The sequence below is a fragment of the Lissotriton helveticus genome, chromosome 7, assembly GCF_964261635.1.
Source record: "Lissotriton helveticus chromosome 7, aLisHel1.1, whole genome shotgun sequence".
In the NCBI taxonomy this organism is placed as follows: domain Eukaryota; kingdom Metazoa; phylum Chordata; class Amphibia; order Caudata; family Salamandridae; genus Lissotriton; species Lissotriton helveticus.
This window is the reverse complement of record NC_136068.1, coordinates 1,719,622,720-1,719,643,959: the sequence shown is the minus strand read 5'-3', so window position 1 is coordinate 1,719,643,959 and position 21,240 is coordinate 1,719,622,720. Positions and strand designations below refer to the sequence as shown.

Here is a 21,240-nt window from a genome sequence, read left to right as displayed (position 1 = left end):
GATCGCACACAGGCTTGATGTTTCAATTGTAAAGCCAATGGACACTGAACTGGGGACTCCTCCTGTCCCAACAAGGCTTCTTCTAGTGCACTCCAGTTACTACTTGGGTGGAAAGTCTTCAGATGGCATTCTTGGTGTGCCCTGACCAGGAGAGCACACTAAATCTACGTTGATCTCGGATGGTGGGGTGGATGTACCTGCCCTGGTTGTCTGGCCCTGTCAATTGGAAAAATACAGACAATCGCCACATATTAGTGGGGTTAGAGTGGAGGCGCTGAGGGATACAGGTGCAAGTTTCATTATGGTAACTGAACAATGAATATCCTGGAGCTGTGTATGACTGGCAAAACCTATCCAGTCTTCAATACTGATAACCAGACTAAGGCTCATCCCATGGCATCATTAGCATGAGGAGTGGTTACTGGCCAAAAGAAGATGGGTATGTCGCCTGCAATTCCCGTAGAATGTCTACTAGGGAATGATCTGGAGTCCTCAGCATGGGCTGAGGTAGAGCTCACCTTCCATACAGCCATACTGGGAGTGCCTGAATTAGTGCTTGTAAAAATCAGAGCGCAAAGCACAGGGTGAAAAAGATGTTTAGAGCCTAGAATAATGGCCCATCCCTCCAACAGAAAAGGCAAGTCGTATGGGAAACCAACTTCTAAACAGCCACAAGCTCAGGTCCCCTCTCCTCAGGCAAAAGACCTGTCCGCCCCAGAGGGAACTGAGTCCCAGGAACTTGGACCTTACACGACAGAGCTCTTAGGTCCAGCAGGACCCCCTTAGGGAAGAGCTATGCCAAGGACAGAGGACCTGCCCCACTCTTGAGAGCCTGAGACAGCAAGCTGCTGCACAGGAAAAGAAAGATATCCGTGGCTCCCACAGGATCTATTGGGAGGAAGGGCTCCTGTATACTGAAGCCTGATATCCCAAACCTGGTGCCACTAGGAGAGTGCTAGTGCCTCAGCAGTAGAGATTTCTTACTCTCTCTAGCAGATAAAGACCTGAGGTAGGTTGGTCTCCTTCTTCTACTGGTCTGGTATGTCCCAGACAGTAAAGGAGTTTTGCAACTCCTGTGTTACCTGCCACTGGCAAGACAGGTAATCAAGGCTCTCTTAATTCCACTTCCAGTGTTTGAAGGTTCCCTTTGAAAGGGTAGGGATTGACATAGTCGGTCTGGTACCCTTTACCCTCCAACAGCTTCAGGAAACCGATTTATGCTGGTTGTAGTGGTTTATTGCACCAGGTATACTGAGGCAATTTCTCTAAGGACTGTCGCTGTTCCTGCATCCTGGGACTGATTTCTGGTTAAGACCCCCCTCATCATCCAGGCTAGCTTGAATCCAGTGGCAAAGTGAGCAAGGGACCCACGTCTGGGCATTCCCTGCCATCTAAGGGTGAACAAAGGAAACACAATGATGCTTGTTCCGGTCCAAGGAAACCTGGCTTGGCTAAAGAACAATGATGGATTCGACCCAGATCTGTGACTGGGGGTGAGTGTCTGAAAAGTTTCAGCGCTCCGTCCATAACCTCCTTGTGTTTGCTTTGTTCTCCCTATGTTTGAAGGGTATGCCCAGACTTTGCCAAGGCCCTGATCATTATCTTTACTAGAGCAAGCTTTTCTAACGAGGTGGGCTGAATGTGAGGTGACCTACAAGTTTACTACACCATATTGCCCACAAGCCATTGGCCTGGTTGAGAGATTCAACAGCACAATGAAAGGTATGATTATGGGACTTCCTGAAAAACTCAAAGAGATGGGTTGTCCTTTTGCCATGCCTGCTTTTCACCTACAAAGAAGTGCCACAGAAGGCAGTGGGCTTTAGTACCTTTGAACTTCTGTTTGGTCATCCTGTAAGGGTACCACTATGCCCAGCGAAGGAAGGCTAGGAGAGACCTCTCAAAGAACCTAAGCAACACATTATGGACTATATGCTTGGTCTATGTTTGAGGATTGCTGAATACTTTGGTAAATCAACCAAAAACCTCGAGGCAAGTTGCACTGGTGTAGCACCTAGGGCCCTCCAGGACAAGTGAAGTGATCCCTACCCTTTTCTTGAGACGAAAGGCGGGGTCACCTACCTGGTTAACCTAGGCACTTGCAGGAGCCCTCAGCGTCATCCATTTAAGCCGCCTGTATCCTTCTTATGACAGAGCTGATGTGGCCATGCCGATGGTCACTGATAAGGATCAAGAAGAAGAGGGCGAACCTCTCCCTGACCACCTCTCCTAAGCCCAAAAGATGGGTCGGTGGAAGGAGTTTTCTTCAGACACCCTCTCTGCTGGCCTCTTTTCCATAACCCCTGGTTAGACACTAGTGTACCCATGATATGGACACTGAATACATCTCTCCTGTCAAGAACAAAATCTACAGACAGTCTGACCAAGTTTAGAAAATCAGGGCTAAAGTCAGGAAGGTGCTGGAGTTAGGGATGATTGAGCCATCTGACAGTCCTTGTGGACTATTGAGGTCTCAATGCTGTCACCAAGACAGATGCACACCCTATACCTAGAGCTGATGAGTTGATTGACTGGGGGCAGCTAAATTTCTCAGTGCCTTTGATTTTGGATCAGATTCCTGGCAGATTGTTCTGATCCCAGGGCAAAAGAAAAGACCGCCTTCTCGACCCCAGAAGGACATTTCTTATTCACTGTTAATGCCATTTGGGTTAAAGAATGCCCTGCTACCTTCCAAAGGTTAGTGAATAAATTCCTTTCTGGGTTGGAAATGGATGATATTGTTGTCTATAGTTGTACTTGGCAGGATCGCCTAATCTACTTTGAAAAGGTCCTGGAGGCTTTGCAAGCTGCAGGCCTTGCTGTTAAGGCAAGAAGTGCCAGATCGGGCAGGGCACAGTTGTATACTCGGGCTACCTTGTTAGATGGAGACCAAGTTCAACCTTTACAGCCCAAGGTCCAGACCATTCTGGACTGGGAAGCTTCAGCAATCCAGACTCCTATCAGGGCATTTCTTGGCTTGACTCGGCGTTACAATACAGGAGGTTTGAGAAGATGTATGTTACTGTTATGGAACTTACCTCCAAGCAGCAACCAAAGAAGGTAAACTGGACAGTGAGCTGTCAAAAGGCTTTTGACTCCCTGAAGGAGGCAATGTGCTCAGCACCTATTCTCAAACCTCCAGGTGACTCCAAGCGGTTCATAGTGCAGACTGATGCCTCTGAACATGGGATAGGAGCGTTCCTATCCCATACCAACGATGATGGCCATGACCAGCCTGTTGCTTTCAGTAGCAGTAGGTTACCACCCAGGGACAGCGTTGGAGCGCCATTGAGAAAGAAGCCTTTGCTGTGGTTTGGTCCCTGAAGAAGCGGAGATCATACTTGTTTGGTACTCACTTCCTTGTGCAAACTGACCACAGGTCTCTCCGATACTGATGCAAATGTAAGGTGAAACCGCCAAACTGTTGAGGTGCTCCATCTCCCTAGAGGGAATGTGTTGGACCTGCGATGGGCAAGCCCAGCACAAAGGGGGTAGCTTGGCTCAAGTGTCAAGGCAGTGAAGGCTGTAGGGCTAAGCCGGCTCTGACCCAATAATAACCCCCTGCACAGTCACACCAAAAAGAAGGACACCACACCACTGCTGTAGAAAAATATGATTCCTTTATATAAAAGTTCTCTGCTGTAAATAGGGATCAATTTGGGGAAGCACATTCACATTTCATTTGTTACAGCACTCTGGGATTCAGGTTGAGAATAAATACAGTAAATAGGACTTCAGGAACACTGGTGTTACATAAATATTAGGAATAGCTCTATCAATAAATAAAATGAATCAGGTTTATATATCACCAATACATGGAATAATAAAGCCTGGTTCATTTAAATGCATAACCACATTTTCATTATGGTATCGCTGCCACCAATTAAATAAATCAGGAAGTTTACATTTGCAAGATAAACCCACTTTGAAAAGAATAACAGTACTTGTGGAATCATGGGGAATGCATGCGGGCTTTTCTGGATTCACGGTGCACTTGGGGACTTTTTTATGTTCACGCGGGGCCCATGCGCGTGTACCTAAAGACAAGGAAACACGATAAATGACATTTGGCCCTCCGCCGCCACCGGGGAAGGATGTCCGCTTGCCGGTGTGGTTTACTTGAGCCTACGGCAAAATTGCAGGCACCAGGGTAGCACAGTTCGAAGTCAGTAGACGAACGAACGGCTGCCAGCGGGGTCACTCAGTCTCAGCGCTCGCTCAAATCAACGCCGCTGCACAGTTCCTTGATAACGCGGCACCCCTCCAGGGGAAACGACCCACCTCACTACGGCTGCAATCGAATAGCGATTCTGTCGGGGCACAGCACTTCCTACGCCAGCATCAGGGTTCTCAGGGGCTTCACGGACCTCCCTCCGACTTCCTCATACGGGGCCTGGTCCCGCCCACGGCAACAGTTTCCCGGGTCTCTGGGAAAGGGCGGGGATGCTAATCCCTCCCCGCCCCGGCGCACCACCTCACCTTCGATCACTGCACAACCAGGAAGCGCGCAACGCCGGTGGGGCTCGGAGACGTCCGAGTCCCCCGCGATAGGCGCTATTCACGAAGGGGGCACTGTGGAAGGTCGCGACTCGCCTTTTCTTCACGATTTCGCCACCGGGGGGGGGGGGAAGGCACATAAACTTGGCCACAGTCTTTTGGGGCAATGAGGCACTAGCTGGGCAGGCGATGTAGGCGCAAGGTTACTGGAACACGCCTGACTGGAACGCCAGTCAGGAATCAGGCTATTAACCCTTGCCACTCTACTGCCTGTGCTCTCAGCCACCTCAGGCGTCAGCAGGGCAGGTGTCACTCTGGCGTCAAGTCTGGAATCTGAATTACATCTAAAATGGCCGCCAGGGACTGGGCTTTATATAGCCAGTGCCCTGAGGTACTGGCACGAGCCAGAAGGTTCTAGAACCTTCCCTGGCTGTGTCAATGGCATGGCACTTTTGAGGTGTCTTTTGGTCACTCAGAGCCACCGTACTGGGGCTCTGGAGCAGCCATTTTGTGTACCTGAAGAAAGTTATGAAATTCCTGCCAGGAAAGCGCGCCAAAACCTCAAAAGGTCAGGGTTCAAGGAGGCTCCAATGGGAGTCACTCACATGAGGGAAATATGTGTCCACCATTTTAAGGTTAAACACACACAGGTTGCCAACCTCAGTTTTCATGTCCACAGGTTTCGCCAGGCGCCTTGTACATAGGTGCCAGAAACCGTGTGAGCAACTGGGTGTCAAGGAACACCTAGCCCCATGAAACAACACACAAAAAGGTCCTGGTAGACAAATAAAAAGCGGCAAATTTTGGGAGGTTCAGGGGAACAAAAGAAATCATATTGGTGAGGGGACTCAGAGAAGCAGACGGGTCCAACAGAATGCACTTCACAATGGGCCACAGACCTGGGACTGACCATGCCAGTGCAGAGGTCCTTTCCAAGTTTTTCCACTTAGACAGTGAGGATTCTTTTGGGAAAGGTTAGTCTCATCCTCTTTTGTTGGGGAGCGGAGGGAGGCTGTGTAGGAAAGTTCCCCTTTTTGACATGGAAAGTTCCCCTTTTTGACATGGTTACCCCCCATTTTTTGTCTGGTATTTGATGCAACTTTGACTGAAGTGCACTGAGTACCTTCTTACTAGGTACCCAGTGTCAGTGTTCTTCCCCAAAATCTAGGTAACTCTTATAGCAGCCTACATGAAAGTTAAAACATGACATGGCACACATGGTACCATGCCTACTGACACTGCATGCAATATTTGTTAGCCACCCATACAGCAGGCATTATAGCTCTATGGCAGGATTCATTATATTACATGTGAGGACATATCTGCTTGATCAGATATGCCCCTGTGCTGTGTAGCCCAATTGCTAGATAGTACAAGTAAACAGGGAAGCCATCTTGAGTACATGTACTGGGCTCTGGTCATTGCAACTTTCCCAGGTACATGATGGCTTTACTGAAACGTATGGTGTTTGGTATCAAACACCATGTCTTAATAAATCTGTACTGATGCCTGTACTAGATTTATCACTCAGAGGTGCCCCCTGAAAACCTACCAATCCCTAGTGTGCTGGCTGACTGGTGTTGACCAGCCCGCCACCACAGACGCTTTTCTGACTCCATGGTGGTAGAGCCCGCACTCTCTGAGGACAGAAACAATGCCTGCTCTGGCCGGAGAGGCTGTCTACTCCTCCAAGCGGGATGGCTAGTAATCAGCGTATCAAGGAAGGAGGCTTTGAAGGCCTCTGCCGCTCTTGATATGCAACCCGTCTTCCCACAAACAGGGGATCTGCCACCCCCACCCAGTGCCCATTTGGTACTAGTACAAGTGGGAAAATTAGGTAGTTGGGAGGCGTGTTCAATATCAGGCTAGTTACTCGCCTTAGGTGGGCTACCTGAAGTTAACACTAAAAGTAGAATTCCAGCATTTTGGTTTTTGGTGAAATTAGATTCCCTGGGTCAGGGTTATGCCCACTCCCCACATGAAGTGGTCATAAAGGGGTGTAGGTACCCCAAAGGCAAATAGCCCATTGGCTACTACCTTACACTCCCCTTTGCCCCTCAAATTTGAGTATTTAGGTGACACCCCTGATACCAGGAACTCAGTTTTGACTGACTCAAGAAGAAGAGGACAAAGAGCAAAGAAGCGAGAACTGAGGACCTGCTGTGGACTTTTTGTGCCAAACCCTGCCTGCACCTATCCCTACAGTCGTGACAAACCTACTCGTCCTGCTGCTGGCAGTCTACAGGGGTTCTTGGCAGATCCAAGAATCCCTGTAGACTGCCAGCACTTTGCATATTGCCAGCAATCTCTCTTGGAATAGGGGAGCTACTCTCTTGCAGGCACCAAAACAGAAAAGTCCGGTCCACCGTTCTGCCGCCCCACCAGAACCACTAATACATCAGTCACCCAGAAAAAACTCTCCGTGCTCCAGAAGATCAGATCCCTCTCCCCACTGAGTGAGTAGACACCAGGACCAACCGGAGCTGCACAGCACCAATACCTGGGATTCCAGATCCCTTGCAGCAACCAAAGCCTTTTTTAGTCCAATCCAGACTCCAAGACCTAGCAGCTTTTGAGGGATATCGGCACTGCAGAGACCCAATTCGAGAGTGGCCCGGCTGCCCTAATTTTGTCCCTTTGACCGACAACCATGAGTCCCCGTGATGCATAAGCCAGCAAACCTAAACAGTGAACATTTTACTTACCTGTAAAAATCAACAATTGAAAAAGTACTATCTTGATCATAAATTTCTTGGTGTTGAAATTTATTTAAAAAAAAGTGTTATTTTTCTAAATTGATCTTGGTTTTATTCTGGAGTGTGTCTCATGTGTCACCTCTGTGATGCTTACCACTTCCCTCTGATAAGCCTAAACTACTTGCTCACTCTACCACAAAAGATAACAATTAGTATTATTACTTGTGCCTCTGTAAACCAATAGGGGTTTCCTGGACTCTCTCTCAACAGTGTACCTTGTTTTGGTGCATTATATAGAGAGCCAGCTTCCTACAGTAGCCTCTAGAACCTACCTCTGGTTCCTCTCCTTTGCCAGAGCTGACTTTGATTCTGGCACCAAAATCCATGTTGGTCCCTGCGACTTCAACCCAACGCTCCGGTTTTGGAGCAGAATTCCGTCCCTATAGCCCCCTCTAACTTCAAACTGAATCCATCTCAACCATGACCGTGGTCACATCTTGACGCCTTACCAATAATCTTGGTCGCAGTTCATTCCGACCTGAATAAAAAAAAATCTTTGTCAAGGAGCCACACCCCAAGCGATTCAACAACTTAATTTCAGGCTCTGAACTAAGCCACCCAGCTTTTGAGAATGACGACCAAGATGAGGCGTGTTATTTTCCCCTATGATGAGGGCAATATATTTGTGGACTTTCAGGTGGCAAAGTAGATCACCCGCCCTGGACTGCACTAGACAAAGCAGTTGGCACTAGCGTGGTACTTCTGTGGCAAACTTGGATAAGATCCCTGTGCTTCTCCGAGGATGGCAATCAATATTTAATGAACATGCAATTCAGTTGATTTTACTTATCTAGAACAATGATACATCATTGGAAAGCTATAAAGAAATCTCAGTTTCAGCATGATCCTTTGGCTTTTCTACCACTTCAAGACAGTATTGTAAACAGTGTTGTCCTCTTTGGGTCTATTTCAGGGGATTGACGTGCCACCAACATTTTAAGGCCCACTGACCATACAACATGCACCTCAGCCCCTTCAGGGTTTGGGACCTAGCAGGCTACTTCTAGGCCACCCATGTCAACAAACTTCCTCCCTACCCCCTACGGCAGCAATTTTCAAACTGCTTTAGTTTTCCTTTGGTGGGGCATGACCAACCTCTTCGAGTTTCCTCTGATGATCATAACTTGGGTCATGTCGGTGTTCAGTTTGAGACATTTGGTTTCTATTCAAGTGGAGAATTTGGTCCAGATGTGAGGTATTTTTACTGAGACAGAGTATTAGCTGTGTGTCGTCAGCATAATATAAGACGTTGATTATCTGTGCATGGATGATATTGGAAAGCGGGATCAAGTAGGCATTGAAGAGAGACAGGCCAAGTGATGAGCTTTGCTGTACTCAGATATGGTTGCGGGCATCTGAGCAAATGTGTACCACGCTTACTGACTGGGTTTGACCAGTCAGGAAGGAGCATGCCAACTGGAGAGTGGGTCCATGGATGCTGGTTTTGTGTAGTCATTTGAGGATTGGGTGGTGTATGGTGTAGAAGGCTACTGAGAGGTCCAGGAGGATGAGGGCAACAGTGTCCCATCTCCCCGTCTCGCCCCTTGATAGAAGAGGATAGGCTTCATCGTCTGTACCCTAAAAATAACTTTAAGCATTTTCATCAATTGCACAAAAGATCGAGTGGAAGATCAGCACTTTTTGTGAGTATCTGGGGCAAGAAAACGTAAGTCAGTGCAGAAAATGAGTTTGTCGATGTGGATAACCCTCTTCATCAAGATCTGCAATGCACTCCCCAGGAAGGCCTATTCCACCAGGCCCAAGACTTCTGACATTGTGCTGCAATGGGGGAGTAAATACACATGTTCACACAGCACCACTGCCTTAACTGCAGAGTCTGAAGGGAATGGAGATTTGCCTGTTAGATCCTGCAGCACTTTTTTGTATGAGCCATTCTACATATCCACCGCTGTGGGAGGTACTGCTATGTTCTAAATGTGAGTAATCTATGGCTAGAAAAATAAGTTACTTAGCTTCGGTTCTTTCTGGCGAATACGCTATCTAACCACAGCCTGCTTACTGTGTCCCTCCTTTCCGTTCTGTGGAATTTTCTCCCCTAAAAAGGTCCCAAATTAGAGATCTGCATATTGGTACCTCTGATTATTATTGGGCTCTGCACCCTAAGGCGCAGGCAAAGTTCAGAAAGAACCAGATGTTTATGCGCAAGGGTGGCACTTAAATGCGGCGCCATCATCAGATCAGTGGTGGAAAAAAGTGCGGAGCTTCATGGCAACACCTACAAGCTCTCGTTAGCAATGCGGTTACATTTTCTAGATCCAGTCTGGAGTCGGGACATTCTAAAAGTGAGAAATCTGGGGTTAGAGCATCCACGAGAAAGCGTTCTAGACGGTAGGTAACTTGTTCCTGAGAAACTATTTCTAGGGTTTACCACCAGACTGAGAGCAGTAAGCCATAGGGCCTGCTTAGCTTGTTCTCCTACATCATGTACTCTCACCCAAATCTCTTCTGTACTTCAGTTTCCCCTCCCATAAAGTCTTAGTTCTCCTTCCTGTTGCCTGTCCCATTGTATTCCTCTTACTGCTTTTGCTTCCCTTCTCTCCTTTACACTCTCTTCACATTCAGTATAACATTTCAATCTCATCGCCTGTCTTTTCCATTTTTGTTTTCTACCTAGCGGGATGTGAAAAAAGCCACTCTCATGCGCTACGAGTTCCTGAAATCCCTTGCCCATGATAGCATCTCTGACTCGGTCAGGTTAGTGTGTAAATTTCCCCCTTTTTGCCAGCCTTTTGGAGACTCCTTCTATGGTCTTAACACATCTGCTTTAATTGTTACAGAGCTGCAGACAAAGAGGAGCAGCGTCAAGCGTCGCACCAGCAGTGGTTGAGTATGGTGGAGGTAAAATTCTCTTGGAATCTTGTCTGTCTCTATTGGGAATATCCGCTTGAAAGGATTTAGCTTGATCTTGTAATCCTTACGTGTTTAGCGTAACGTGGCACTGTGTGAGAATTAAAAAAATATATTATGAAGAAGCAACACAAACTTACCGCTCTGGCGTTAACCCCTTAGTGGTGGTATGTGATACTTTGTGCATATCGATGAAGGGGTATAGAAACGCAATGTGCCTGCACTAGCATTGGCCTATTTGGTGCTTTTAAGCCTGCCGTCGACCCTGTCCTCTTGTACAACTTCACTGATATGGACAAGTTTGGAAGCAAGAGGATTGAGTGAGAGTTGGGATAATTTGTCCTCTCAATCATTTGTCCTGAGTGGAGCAAAATCAGAAAGAAATCTGAATTCTGGGGTCCACAAATCTCTTATTCCTGCATCCATAATTTTTTAAGTAGAATGTAGGCAACCGTTTTTGGGGTAACTAGATCCTTCAAACTTTCTCCGTTGGATCTCCGAAGAGAATTGCAGAGTGATAGTGTTTTACCTTATGTGTTCGTGCTGATATGTCTTCTCCTACAGCTTGCGTATTATGATTGTTGGTCTCCCTCTCTTGTTCCACTCTCTGCCTATAAGAATATATGTGATGTGAGCTAATGAAGCTGCTTACGACCTTAAGTTTCATGTTCTGTGAGGTGCTGCATAGTGAGACAGTGGAGTGTGTGACACTCCTAAGGTTGGTGTAGTGCAGACCACTGAAGTGTGACTAATCTGTCCTGTCCAGCCCCTCCCAAGGTCAATGTGATGTTGGAGAGTGAGGTCCAGTATGTATGTCTCTCACCTTCATGCCTTCTGAAGGTCTTTGTAGTGTGGTCCAGTGAAACACGACTGGCCCTCACTTGATTTTTATGAGGGCCTCCTCGAAACAGACTGGCATGCAGTATAAGTGTACTTGTTACTTAATACTTTCTTGTCTCTTGACACTTATGTAATGTGTACAGTGGGAGAGCATGAGCAGGGATGTCTTCATTGTTCCTGGAGATATATATACCAAAGTTTGTGGGCATATTTCTCACCCTTGCACCCTAACATGGCTCCTGATGCTGTGAATTCATTCAGTTGCATGGGGGCGTTGGCACAATTTACCTATCGGACACCGATCACACTGTTTTTGGGTCTTTTGGTGTAGCTGTGTTTGTGTGTATGAGGAGTGAAGTGATGACCACTGAGGCCCTTTTGGTTCGGAAAGGGAGCAGCTAGTCATGAAGTAGAAACTGGCTTAGTGATGGGCAACTTGGATTCTTAGAACCCAGCTACACCTCAAATTACTTGTTGAGTGAAACTTGGCTTTTTAGTTTGTACCGCATTCTTCTGCCGTTTGGCTAGGTTTGTGTATTTGAAATTACACCTGAATACATAAATACATTCTTGAACTCAGTTTGTGTGATATGGAATGTGTGAGATTTTACCTTTTGACAGAAATGCATCTTCTAATTGGTTTTAGATTTATAAATGAGCCCTAGCAGGTTTTTTCATGGTGCTCTTTGTGTTTTTCATGTAGAATGTGCTGACCTCCCACCCTGCCAATCACATCTTGTCTGCCCTTGAACATCTGGCCCAGCAGAATTCCCAGAACCTGAAACAACTTACTGCCAGCACAGACATCCACAGTGAGATTGAAGGCCTCAAGTAGGTGCCGACACAGGCTGCAATAGGCGGGGTGTATAGGGTGCTCTGGACGGGAAGGGTTCGATTTTGAGTATTCACTGATAGTTTAGGTGCCTATAAGGAGTCTGTTGTACCCATTATCTCTTTTAATAAGGTTTCGTTTTGGGAAGTCACACCTGGAAGATGTGTCTGAGGCAAGAAACATGCTTCCCTCTGTCCAGGTTCTGATGCAGGTCTGTTTAATAGATGCATATCTCTCTCCTTTGTCTGACTCTTGCTGTCATTCACATTCACTATTTTCCTCTATTTTGTTCATTTTCCTCCCCATCTTTCCCACTGTCTTGAAGCTTTTTCTCACTGTTTCCCAAAATCTTTATTTGACTCAACTGTTTCCTCCAACTCCAGTTATCCCCTTTTCCTGTTTCTTCTCTTCTCCCTTTCACTTTTCTGTTCCCTCCTGTTGCTTTTTCTCGCTTTATTTTCATTCCACTCTACAACTGTTGTCCTGGCTTTTTTCATCTCCCTATTTTTTTGTCCCCTTTCCCTTGCTCTCTGTTACCTTCTACTTCATTCTGACTCACTCTATTAACCTGTTGTTCCTCATGCTCTTGCTCCACCTCCTCCTCTCTTTCTCCTTCATACATATCTTATTTAACAATATTCCTGCCTGTCTAGCCATCTTCATACTATGCAATTTAAACTGAACTCTGTGGTACTTTGACAGGAAGGTTGGGGAGAGTGTGAGGAGCTGTGGGTGCAGCAGATTCCCTTGCGTACACGAGTGAAACATCGCTTTGATCGTCTAACAGCATTTGTGAAGGAGTTTTTCCAGCGGCTCTCCGAAAACAGTGATTTGTCTGAAGAAAAATGTCAGCTTGACAGGTACAGTCATCAATTTTTTCACACTAAAGTGAGACTAATCCAGAAGTTTTGAAATTATGAATTTCTCCTGTGATCTTGGCTGAGCGATAACTTCCTGCTACTTGAGTTCTTAGGTAACTTCTGAGATTTAATATTTAATACCTTTAGGCCTCAGTTGTATGCATCCTTTTCCCCAAGTTTCATATGTTGAATTTTTTTTTTTAAATTGCAATCAAGGTGAAAACTTCCCACTTTTTGAAATTGCAGTATTAGTATTTGACTTAAGCCATTTTAGATTCTTTACCGATATAAAACAAGTCCTTCTAGACATGGCTTTTGTTGAAAATTAGTGGGCAGTCTATCATAATGTTTTCCTACTTAAAATCTCTTTATTTGTCTTTGATCTGGCAATTCTAAAGCATTTGTTGTCTTTATTAGTTATAGATTTCTTACCTTAGAATTACCCCCAGGTGTCAGACTGGATTCGGAGAATTTTCTTCAGCAGTACACCTGCGCGTTGGTAGGTGGCGTCGGTCTACTTCGCGTTCGTCGTTGGCGTCGTGATCACTAGAATGGCATTTCGGTATCTATTTAGACGTCGCCTCTACGCGCTGACATCAGTTCTTTCTTTTTCTGCACCAGCCAGCACAGATCCCGAGAGAGCGGTCACTTTTTGACAAAAGTTTTTTTACTTTTGTCAACCTCTTTTTCGAGTAGTTTGACTCCTGGTGCATGTAGGGATGTCCCATCGACATACCGACTTCAAACCTTGTGACTCCTGTCACAAATTGATGTCAGTGACGGACTCACACCTCATGTGCCTCTGGTGTCTGGAGCACGACCACAACACGAAGTCGTGCTCCGCATGTCTAGCCATGAACCCGAAGTCTTTGCGGGAGCGGTCCCGAAAGCTTCTAGAGGCCTGGCAGTCAGCTCCCCACTACTCGAGATCCTTGTCGAGAGGGAGGTCGCGGGACGGGTCGCCGAGTCCCCACCACCACTCATCGTCGAAGTCTTCATCTTCGTGTAATCAAAGCACAAGAAGAAGGCGAAGAAGCACCGTTGCTCTTCGCCTTTGCCCCGTCCGTCGGCTGACGCAATGTATGACGCGGAAGGTCGTCATCCTTCGGCTCCGCCCGCTGGGACGGCTCTGACCTTCCCGAGAGCCGGAGCGCCCCCTGCCTAGCTTCCTGTATTTTACGAAGCTCTCCACTCCATCTTTGGGCATCCCAACTCTGCCGGCGCGCCTTTAACGGGTAGAGGCTACCTTCGCGACTAGCACCTCTGCACCCAGACACCACGGGGCAGACCGCATTGTACTACTTATAGTTTCTTGGACCTTGGCCCCTACTTCCCTTAAGTCCAGAAGAACAGTCCTATACGTTGCTTGTAAGTTACCCTATGCAGGGAATGTTTCTCCCATAGGGTAACATTACTATGTTAGAAGCTCATGCCTCCAATCTGACAGCTGTCATTTTCTACTGTTTCTACTGTAAAATTTGATAATGTCTAAAGTACTTACCCAAATATGAAGATCTTGGTGTTTAAAATTCTATAAAAAATTTATTTTTCTAAATTGGTCTTCTGTTTCTTCTTGATTGTATGTCTCATTTATGTATGCCTATATGTACAACAAATGCTTAAAGCTACCCTCTGATGAGCCTAAACTGCTCACCCACACTACCATAAAAGAGAATCAGAGAATATTAATTTAAACCCTTCACCGTTGTCTGGACTTTCTACATAGTGTACCTCATTTTGCTACACTACATAAAAAGCCAGCTTCCTACAGTTTTAATCTTGGCCTAGAAAAAATGAAAAAACCACAATGGTCTTGGATGTCAATGGGTAGTGGACACCTAGCTATTGTATGACACTGCACAAAAACAAGTCCTATTTTCGCGGCTGATCGCCAATGTTAAAAATTGAATTTCTGGTTGGCTGGCTGTCCAAGCAGGAACCACAATCCTAGTCGCGGTATGTCACAACACAATCTGAATTATCCTGTGCTCACTCTCTGGTAGCTTGGCACCTAGCAGTCAGGATTAACTTAAGAGGCAAGGTGTAAAGTGTTTGTGCAACTCTTCTTACAACAACACAGTGAAAACACCACAAAGACTCAAATCAGGTTCGAAAAATAGATAATGATTTCATAAATAAAACCAGACCAAAATGTCAAAAATCCATCCAGTAGAAGTCGAGAGATTAATTTTTAAACATTAAATGCAAAATATAGTGCTTAGAAGCCACTAGTCCCTAAAGAGTTAATTGGTTACGCTGGACCAGGACAAAGTCAAGAGTTCAGGCTGATCATGATGGAGCACGGGCCGAATATATGACCACGATTCAGAAAAGGGGGTGGTGATGAACAGAGTGTCTGAATTAAGCAGACCACTCTTACCCAGTCCAAAGATCAGGGCTTGATCCATCACCGTTATTTAGCTCACTGCCCCATCCCAGCTCAGAACCTGGCTATATGCAAATTAGTCTGTCCCTGGCCCAGTGCATCATGGGAACAGGGCTGACCAAACTACCAAGCCAATTCTTCACCAGAAAGGATACAAGCTACCGGGGACCGGTTTCTGGCATTTCAGCCTCATCGGCCCAGCTTGCTTGAATCCTGATGGAGCAGTGAGCAAGGGACTCATGTCTGAGTATACCCTGCCACACCTATAGTGGCCAAAAACGATTCAGAAAAGGGGGTGGTGATGTGAGTCCCTTGCTCATTGCACCATCAGGATTCAAGCAAGCCGGGCCGACGAGGCTGAAATGCCAGAAACCGGTCCCCGGTAGCTTGTTTCCTTCCCAGTATAAGAATTGGCTTAGTAGTTTGGTTTGCCCTGTTCCCATCATGCACTGGGACAGGAACAGACTAATTTGCATATAGCCAAGTTCTGAGCTGGGATGGTGCAGTGAGCTAAAAAACGGTGATGGATCAAGCCCTGATCTTTAGACTGGGTAAGAGTGGTCTGCTTAATTCAGACACTCTGTTCATCACCACCCCCTTTTCTGAATCATTTTGTCCACCATAAGCGTGGAAGGGTATACTCAGATGTGAGTCCCTTGCTCATTGCACCATCAGGATTCAAGCAAGCCGGGCCGACGAGGCTGAAATGCCAGAAACCGGTCCCCGGTAGCTTGTTTCCTTCCCAGTATAAGAATTGGCTTGGTAGTTTGGTTTGCCCTGTTCCCATCATGCACTGGGACAGGAACAGACTAATTTGCATATAGCCAAGTTCTGAGCTGGGATGGTGCAGTGAGCTAAAAAACGGTGATGGATCAAGCCCTGATCTTTGGACTGGGTAAGAGTGGTCTGCTTAATTCAGGCACTCTGTTAATCACCACCCCCTTTTCTGAATATATGACCACAGCAGTCCCCGGAGCAAAACGACCTTGATCCTGGTCACAACAGTTAAATGCGTAGGTGATCTCCACTCAAGTGAGGTGTTGCACTGAATTTCTCCAAGCAACTGCGGTGAGCGTATCGTCAGTTTCGAAGTGCGGCGGTTCTGAAGTCGAAGCGCCAAGTTTCTCCACGCTGTTGATGCAATTGTTCTATGTTCTCTGTTCAGTGGCAGTGGTGCGTCTGTTCCGAAACAATGTTTCTGAGTGCAGTGCGGCGGTTCAGAGTGGAGAGTGGCGGTTCTGAGTGTTATGGACGTTTCTGTACCCCCAGCAGCGGTGTCGTGTGAATTCTGTTTTTGCAGTAGAGAATGCATTGGTTCGACTGGAGCAAACCCCTAGGTCTACTTCCGAGGGCCTGAGATAGGGGTGGCAACCCTTGGCAGGGCTACCTCACAAGCAGCTGAGCCCAATTGTTGGAACAGGAGGGTTTGAAGTCTTGTGTCCCTAAAACTAAGGCAACAGGAGGCAAGACTTTGGAGTCACTCTGGGCTCAAGCGATGCAGGTCCAGTCCTTCTCACCGGGGGGGGGGGAGCGGGAGAGGTGGAGAGGAGAGGAGAGGAGAGGAGAGGAGAGGGGAGGGAGAGGGGAGGGAGAGGGGAGGGAGGGGGGGAAGAGGGAGAGGAAGAGGAAGAGAGAAAGAAAAAAGCATGGCAACACAGCAAGGCAAGAGTTCAGCAAACAGCAGTTTCAGCAGAGGGGCAGCCCTGAACAGCACAGCAGTTCCTCTTCTTCCTGGCAGAGTGGTCACAGGTCCAGAAGTGTACTGATTTGATAGTGTCATAGGTCCTGTACTTGTATCCACTGATGCCTTTGAAGTGGGGGAGACTTCAGCGAAGGCTTTGAAATGCACACAGGCTCTCCTTTCCCGCCCTGGCTCCAGACACACTGCAGGGGGGTAATCAATGCTTTGTGTGTGGACAGGACACAGCCCTTTCAGGTGTAAGTGTCAGCTCTTTTTTCCCATTCTGCTTGAGATGGGCCTTCTGCATGCAAATGACCACTCATTCACACCTATCCTTCCTTTGTGTGTGACTGTCTGAAGGGAATGCAGAAATACAGCTGTTACCCACCCCAGGCGTGTATTCCAGAGACCAGCAGAAGGCACCAAATGGCTAAAGCAAATGGCAACTTTCTAAAAGTCTATTTGCTGAACTCGAATTTGTAATCCAACGTAACCATAAGTTGTGATTTTTAAATTTGAGTTCAGTGACACTAAACTTGAAAAACTGATGTGCGTAGTCTCTTAAGTTGTCTTCTTCTGCAGTCCTGTATAGACACGTAAGAGAAAATCAAAGACAAATAATGCAGTCTAAAACTACAAGGCTACATTAGCCAGCACTTCATCTTGAAGTGAACAAGGATAGCCAAATAATACTAAAAATTTACACATTTTGCTAAGTTTCACACATAGAGAAACTCCCCTTCACAAAAATCCTTGTCATGATAAAAGGAATACCGTGCCATTTAAGGAACTTTCCAGAGACCCTCGGCATCCCAGGATGCACAGCAAAAGGCCTTTTACTTTCAGTTCTTTTTTCCGGCTCCTGCTAGCAGGACCCTGGAACATTGAGCTCTACCTTTTTGGGTATTTCTTCAATTTTTGGAGCTTTTCCAGTGATTTTAGAGTTTCACTCGACGTCTGGGGTCTTCCTCTTCCAGTTGCTGCCCTTTTTGTCCAATTTTGCCACCTCTATATTGTCGAAATACCAGCTTTATTCGACTAGTGCCCTGAGTGTGGTAGGAAGAAGTGTAAGTCTGACCCCCACAGAGTGTGCATACTCTGTCTTCCTTCTACCCATGTCCCTCACTACTGTGAGATTTACCACTCTATCTCCAGGAGGACCCGGCGTGACAGGGAGAAAATTTGTCTCCAAGGCCTGGAGCATAGGAGACATCAAGAACAAGGTGGGACTTCTGGGCATGGAGGGACTCTTTCATCATCCTCTGCATCGGCACTGGGGGGCTCCCCAGTCAAGAACAGGCCCAGAAACGGCACCGGTCCCGGTTGACGTCGATGGCTTCGGCATCGAGAGGTATGACCACCCTATGTTCCCCGTAGACCCAGGGCTCTGGGTCAAAGCGACGTCTATGTTCGGCGTCCAGGGGCAGGACGTCGAGACCTCGGGCGAGGTCGATGTCGAGGACTTCACTGGCGTCAACACACCATTGACGTCATGCTGAGTCCTGAAGAGGCAGGCGCTCGCCGTCGAGGCGACACCGCCGTGAACCATCAACGTCGACGCGATGGTCGAGAAGTAGAAGACGCTCGACGTCAAGGAGTTCGTCGACGTTGAGGAGATCGCCGTCAAAGAGGAAGTAGACGTTGAGGAGGGAAAAGTCGATGTCGAAGAGGAAGTAGAGGCGCAGAACGGTGTCTGGTGCCTCTGGTTTGCGTCTCCTCATCATCAGCGAGTCCCCGGTCGCGCCGGCGCTCGTCCTACCTCTAGAGCAGCCTCTCCGAGGCATGCTCGTAAGAAGAAGAGAGTTGTTAGGTCTCCGGACTCTGAATATTCCTGGACCTACTCGCCTTCAAGACCTAGGACGCCTACGCCTCCTGCCCTTCCGCAACTACCTCTACCGCCTCCTCGTCCTCCTCCGCATCCTTCTCCTCCACCACCGCCTCCGCCTCCACAACCAAGGCCTTTGGTTCCGGCTCAGCCTCCTTCTCGTCAGCAGCCACCTGTTCCGTTCCACAAGGACATTCCCATACATGCCATTGTGACGGATGCTTCTCTCCAGGGCGGGGGAGTGCATTCAGACCATCTACAGATCCAAGGAACATGGTTCCAGGCGGAATCCACGTATCACATCAATTTTCTGAAACTCAGATCTGTTCATTTGGCGCTAAAAGTCTTTCATCCGTCCTTCCAGACCGACTCCCTGCTTGTACAGACGAACAATACGACTACAATGTATTACCTCAACAAGCAGGGGGGGCTCGAGATCGCGCACACTCTCTCAGGAAGCACAAGCAATCTGGCACTGGCTGCTAGCCAGAGGACTGACGATTATGGCTACTCATCTACCAGGTGTGCAGAATGCTCAAGCGGACGCACTCAGCAGGCTCGTCCAGGAAAACCACGAGTGGGTCCTAAACGGCGAGATGCTAGAAAACATCTTCGAAAGATGGGGCACTCCAGAAATATATCTGTTCGCCACCGCCGAAAACAGAAAATGCTGAGACTTCGCCTCCAGGTTTTACCAGCCGGGGACTCCGGAGAATGCGCTATGGATCAGCTGGTCGGACAGCTTTCTGTACGCTTTTCCACCCATTCCCCTGATTCTGTCAGTGCTCATCAAGCTGTCTCAATCCAGAGTGTGAATGATCCTCATTACTCCGGAGTGACCTCGACAGTGGTGGTTCACAGACCTGCTCCACCGGTCTCTCCACCCCCATCTGCGACTTCCATGTCGGCCGGACCTTCTAACGAAGTTCGGGGGGTAGATGGTGCACCCCAACCTCTCATCGTTGAGTTTGGCAGCATGGCTCCTGAAATACTACAGTATGGACACTTGAACCTACCTGACAACTGCATGGAAATACTTAAGGAGGCTAAAAGGCCATCCATCAGGACTTCTTATGCCTACAAGTGGAAAAGGTTCTGCATCTGGTGCGCATCCAAGAAGGCTGATCCTACCTCCTGTAAGGAAGATGTCATCCTTCCATACCTCTTGCATTTGGCTCAATCTGGCCTTAATTTCCATTCTATTAAGGTTCACCTCGCAGCATTAACTGTGTATAGGAAATGCCCTTCACAGACATCCTTTTTCCAGATTCCTGTAATTAAAGACTTTTTGGAGGGATTGAAGAAGGTATTTCCCCCTGTTAGACGTCCTTTGCCTTCATGGGAGCTGAATGTGGTGCTGTCAAAGTTGATGAAGGAGCCTTTTGAGCCTATTCATAAGGCTTCTCTACAGCATTTATCCTGGAAGGCGACCTTCCTTGTGGCTATAACATCGGCCCGCAGGGTGAGTGAGATCCAGGCTTTGTGTTGCCAAGAGCCGTATACTGTATTTCATGCATCTAAGGTTGTCATGAGGACTCACCCTAAGTTCCTTCCGACAGTAATTTCTGATTTCCATATTAATCAGACGATAACTTTACCTACGTTTTTCCAACATCCTTCCTCTCCGGCGGAGAGGTCTCTTCTTTCCCTGGATGTAAGAAGGGTGTTGAAATTCTACTTGGATAAGACCAAGGACATTCGTAGGTCAGACCAATTGTTTGTCATTTACGGTTCGGTCAGGACTGGTCTTGCCACCTCTAAACAGTCCATTTCTAGCAGGATTGTGTCCTGTATCCAGCTATGTTACCAGAAGGCTAACAAGACCTTAGAGGGTAAGCCTAAGGCTCATTCCACCGGGGGCAAAGCGGCTACAACAGCTTGGCTCCGTAATGTTCCCATTGCAGATATCTGTAGGGCTGTCACTTGGAAGTCTGTCCATACCTTTGCCAAACACTACTGCCTGGATTCTGATGCCAGGGCAGACGCTTAGGTTGGGCAGGCTTCATTTAGAAATCTGTTTGCACAGTAGTGGTTTTGTCTGTTTCCTCCACCGCTGGTTGGTTTGTTTGGAAGGGCTTGCCATTCTATTCACAAGATGATGACTATACACAGAGATCCCCTACTACAGAAGGAGTAGTTTCTAACCTGTAACTCCAGTTCTGTAGTAGGGGTGTCTCTGTTCTAGTCATAAGTGACCCGCCCTCCTCCCAGGTTGACGAAACAATAATATACTGAATGCTACAGGCCTGGCTTTATACACCTTCAAAAAGAACTGAAAGTAAAAGGCCTTTGGCTGTGCATCCTGGGATACCGAGGGTCTCTGGAGAGTTCCTTAAAGGCACAGTATCCCTTTTCCAGACACATAATGGCAGCCTGTGGGGGCTTGTCTGTCCAACATTTCCTCTTTCATGACAAAAATGTTTGTGAAGGGGAGTTTCTCTATGTGTGAAACTTAGTAAAATGTGTAAATTTTTAGTATTATTTGGCTATCCTTGTTCACTTCAAGATGAAGTGCTGGCCAATGTGGCCTTGTAGTTTTAGGTTGCATTATTTGTCTTTGATTTTCTCTTAAGTGTCTATGCAGGACTGCAGAGAAGACAACTTAAGAGACTATTTTGATTGCTCCGGGGTCCACGCACATGGGCGGGACTAGTCACAAGATTATGACTATCACAGAGATACCCCTACTACAGAA

The 21,240-nt window shown here is 47.2% G+C and overlaps 1 protein-coding gene across 1 annotated transcript in view; it reads left to right on the top strand.

The window, feature by feature from the left end:
• HAUS5 (HAUS augmin like complex subunit 5) overlaps window positions 1-21,240 on the top strand; it is a 264,940-nt gene that overhangs the window by 84,596 nt on the left and 159,104 nt on the right. Inside the window, exons 8-12 of the mRNA XM_078655427.1 lie at window positions 9,889-9,968; window positions 10,052-10,112; window positions 11,665-11,792; window positions 11,926-12,004; window positions 12,496-12,653. Coding sequence (XP_078511553.1) covers window positions 9,889-9,968; window positions 10,052-10,112; window positions 11,665-11,792; window positions 11,926-12,004; window positions 12,496-12,653 — 506 coding nt within the window. The remainder of the gene's footprint in view (window positions 1-9,888; window positions 9,969-10,051; window positions 10,113-11,664; window positions 11,793-11,925; window positions 12,005-12,495; window positions 12,654-21,240) is intronic.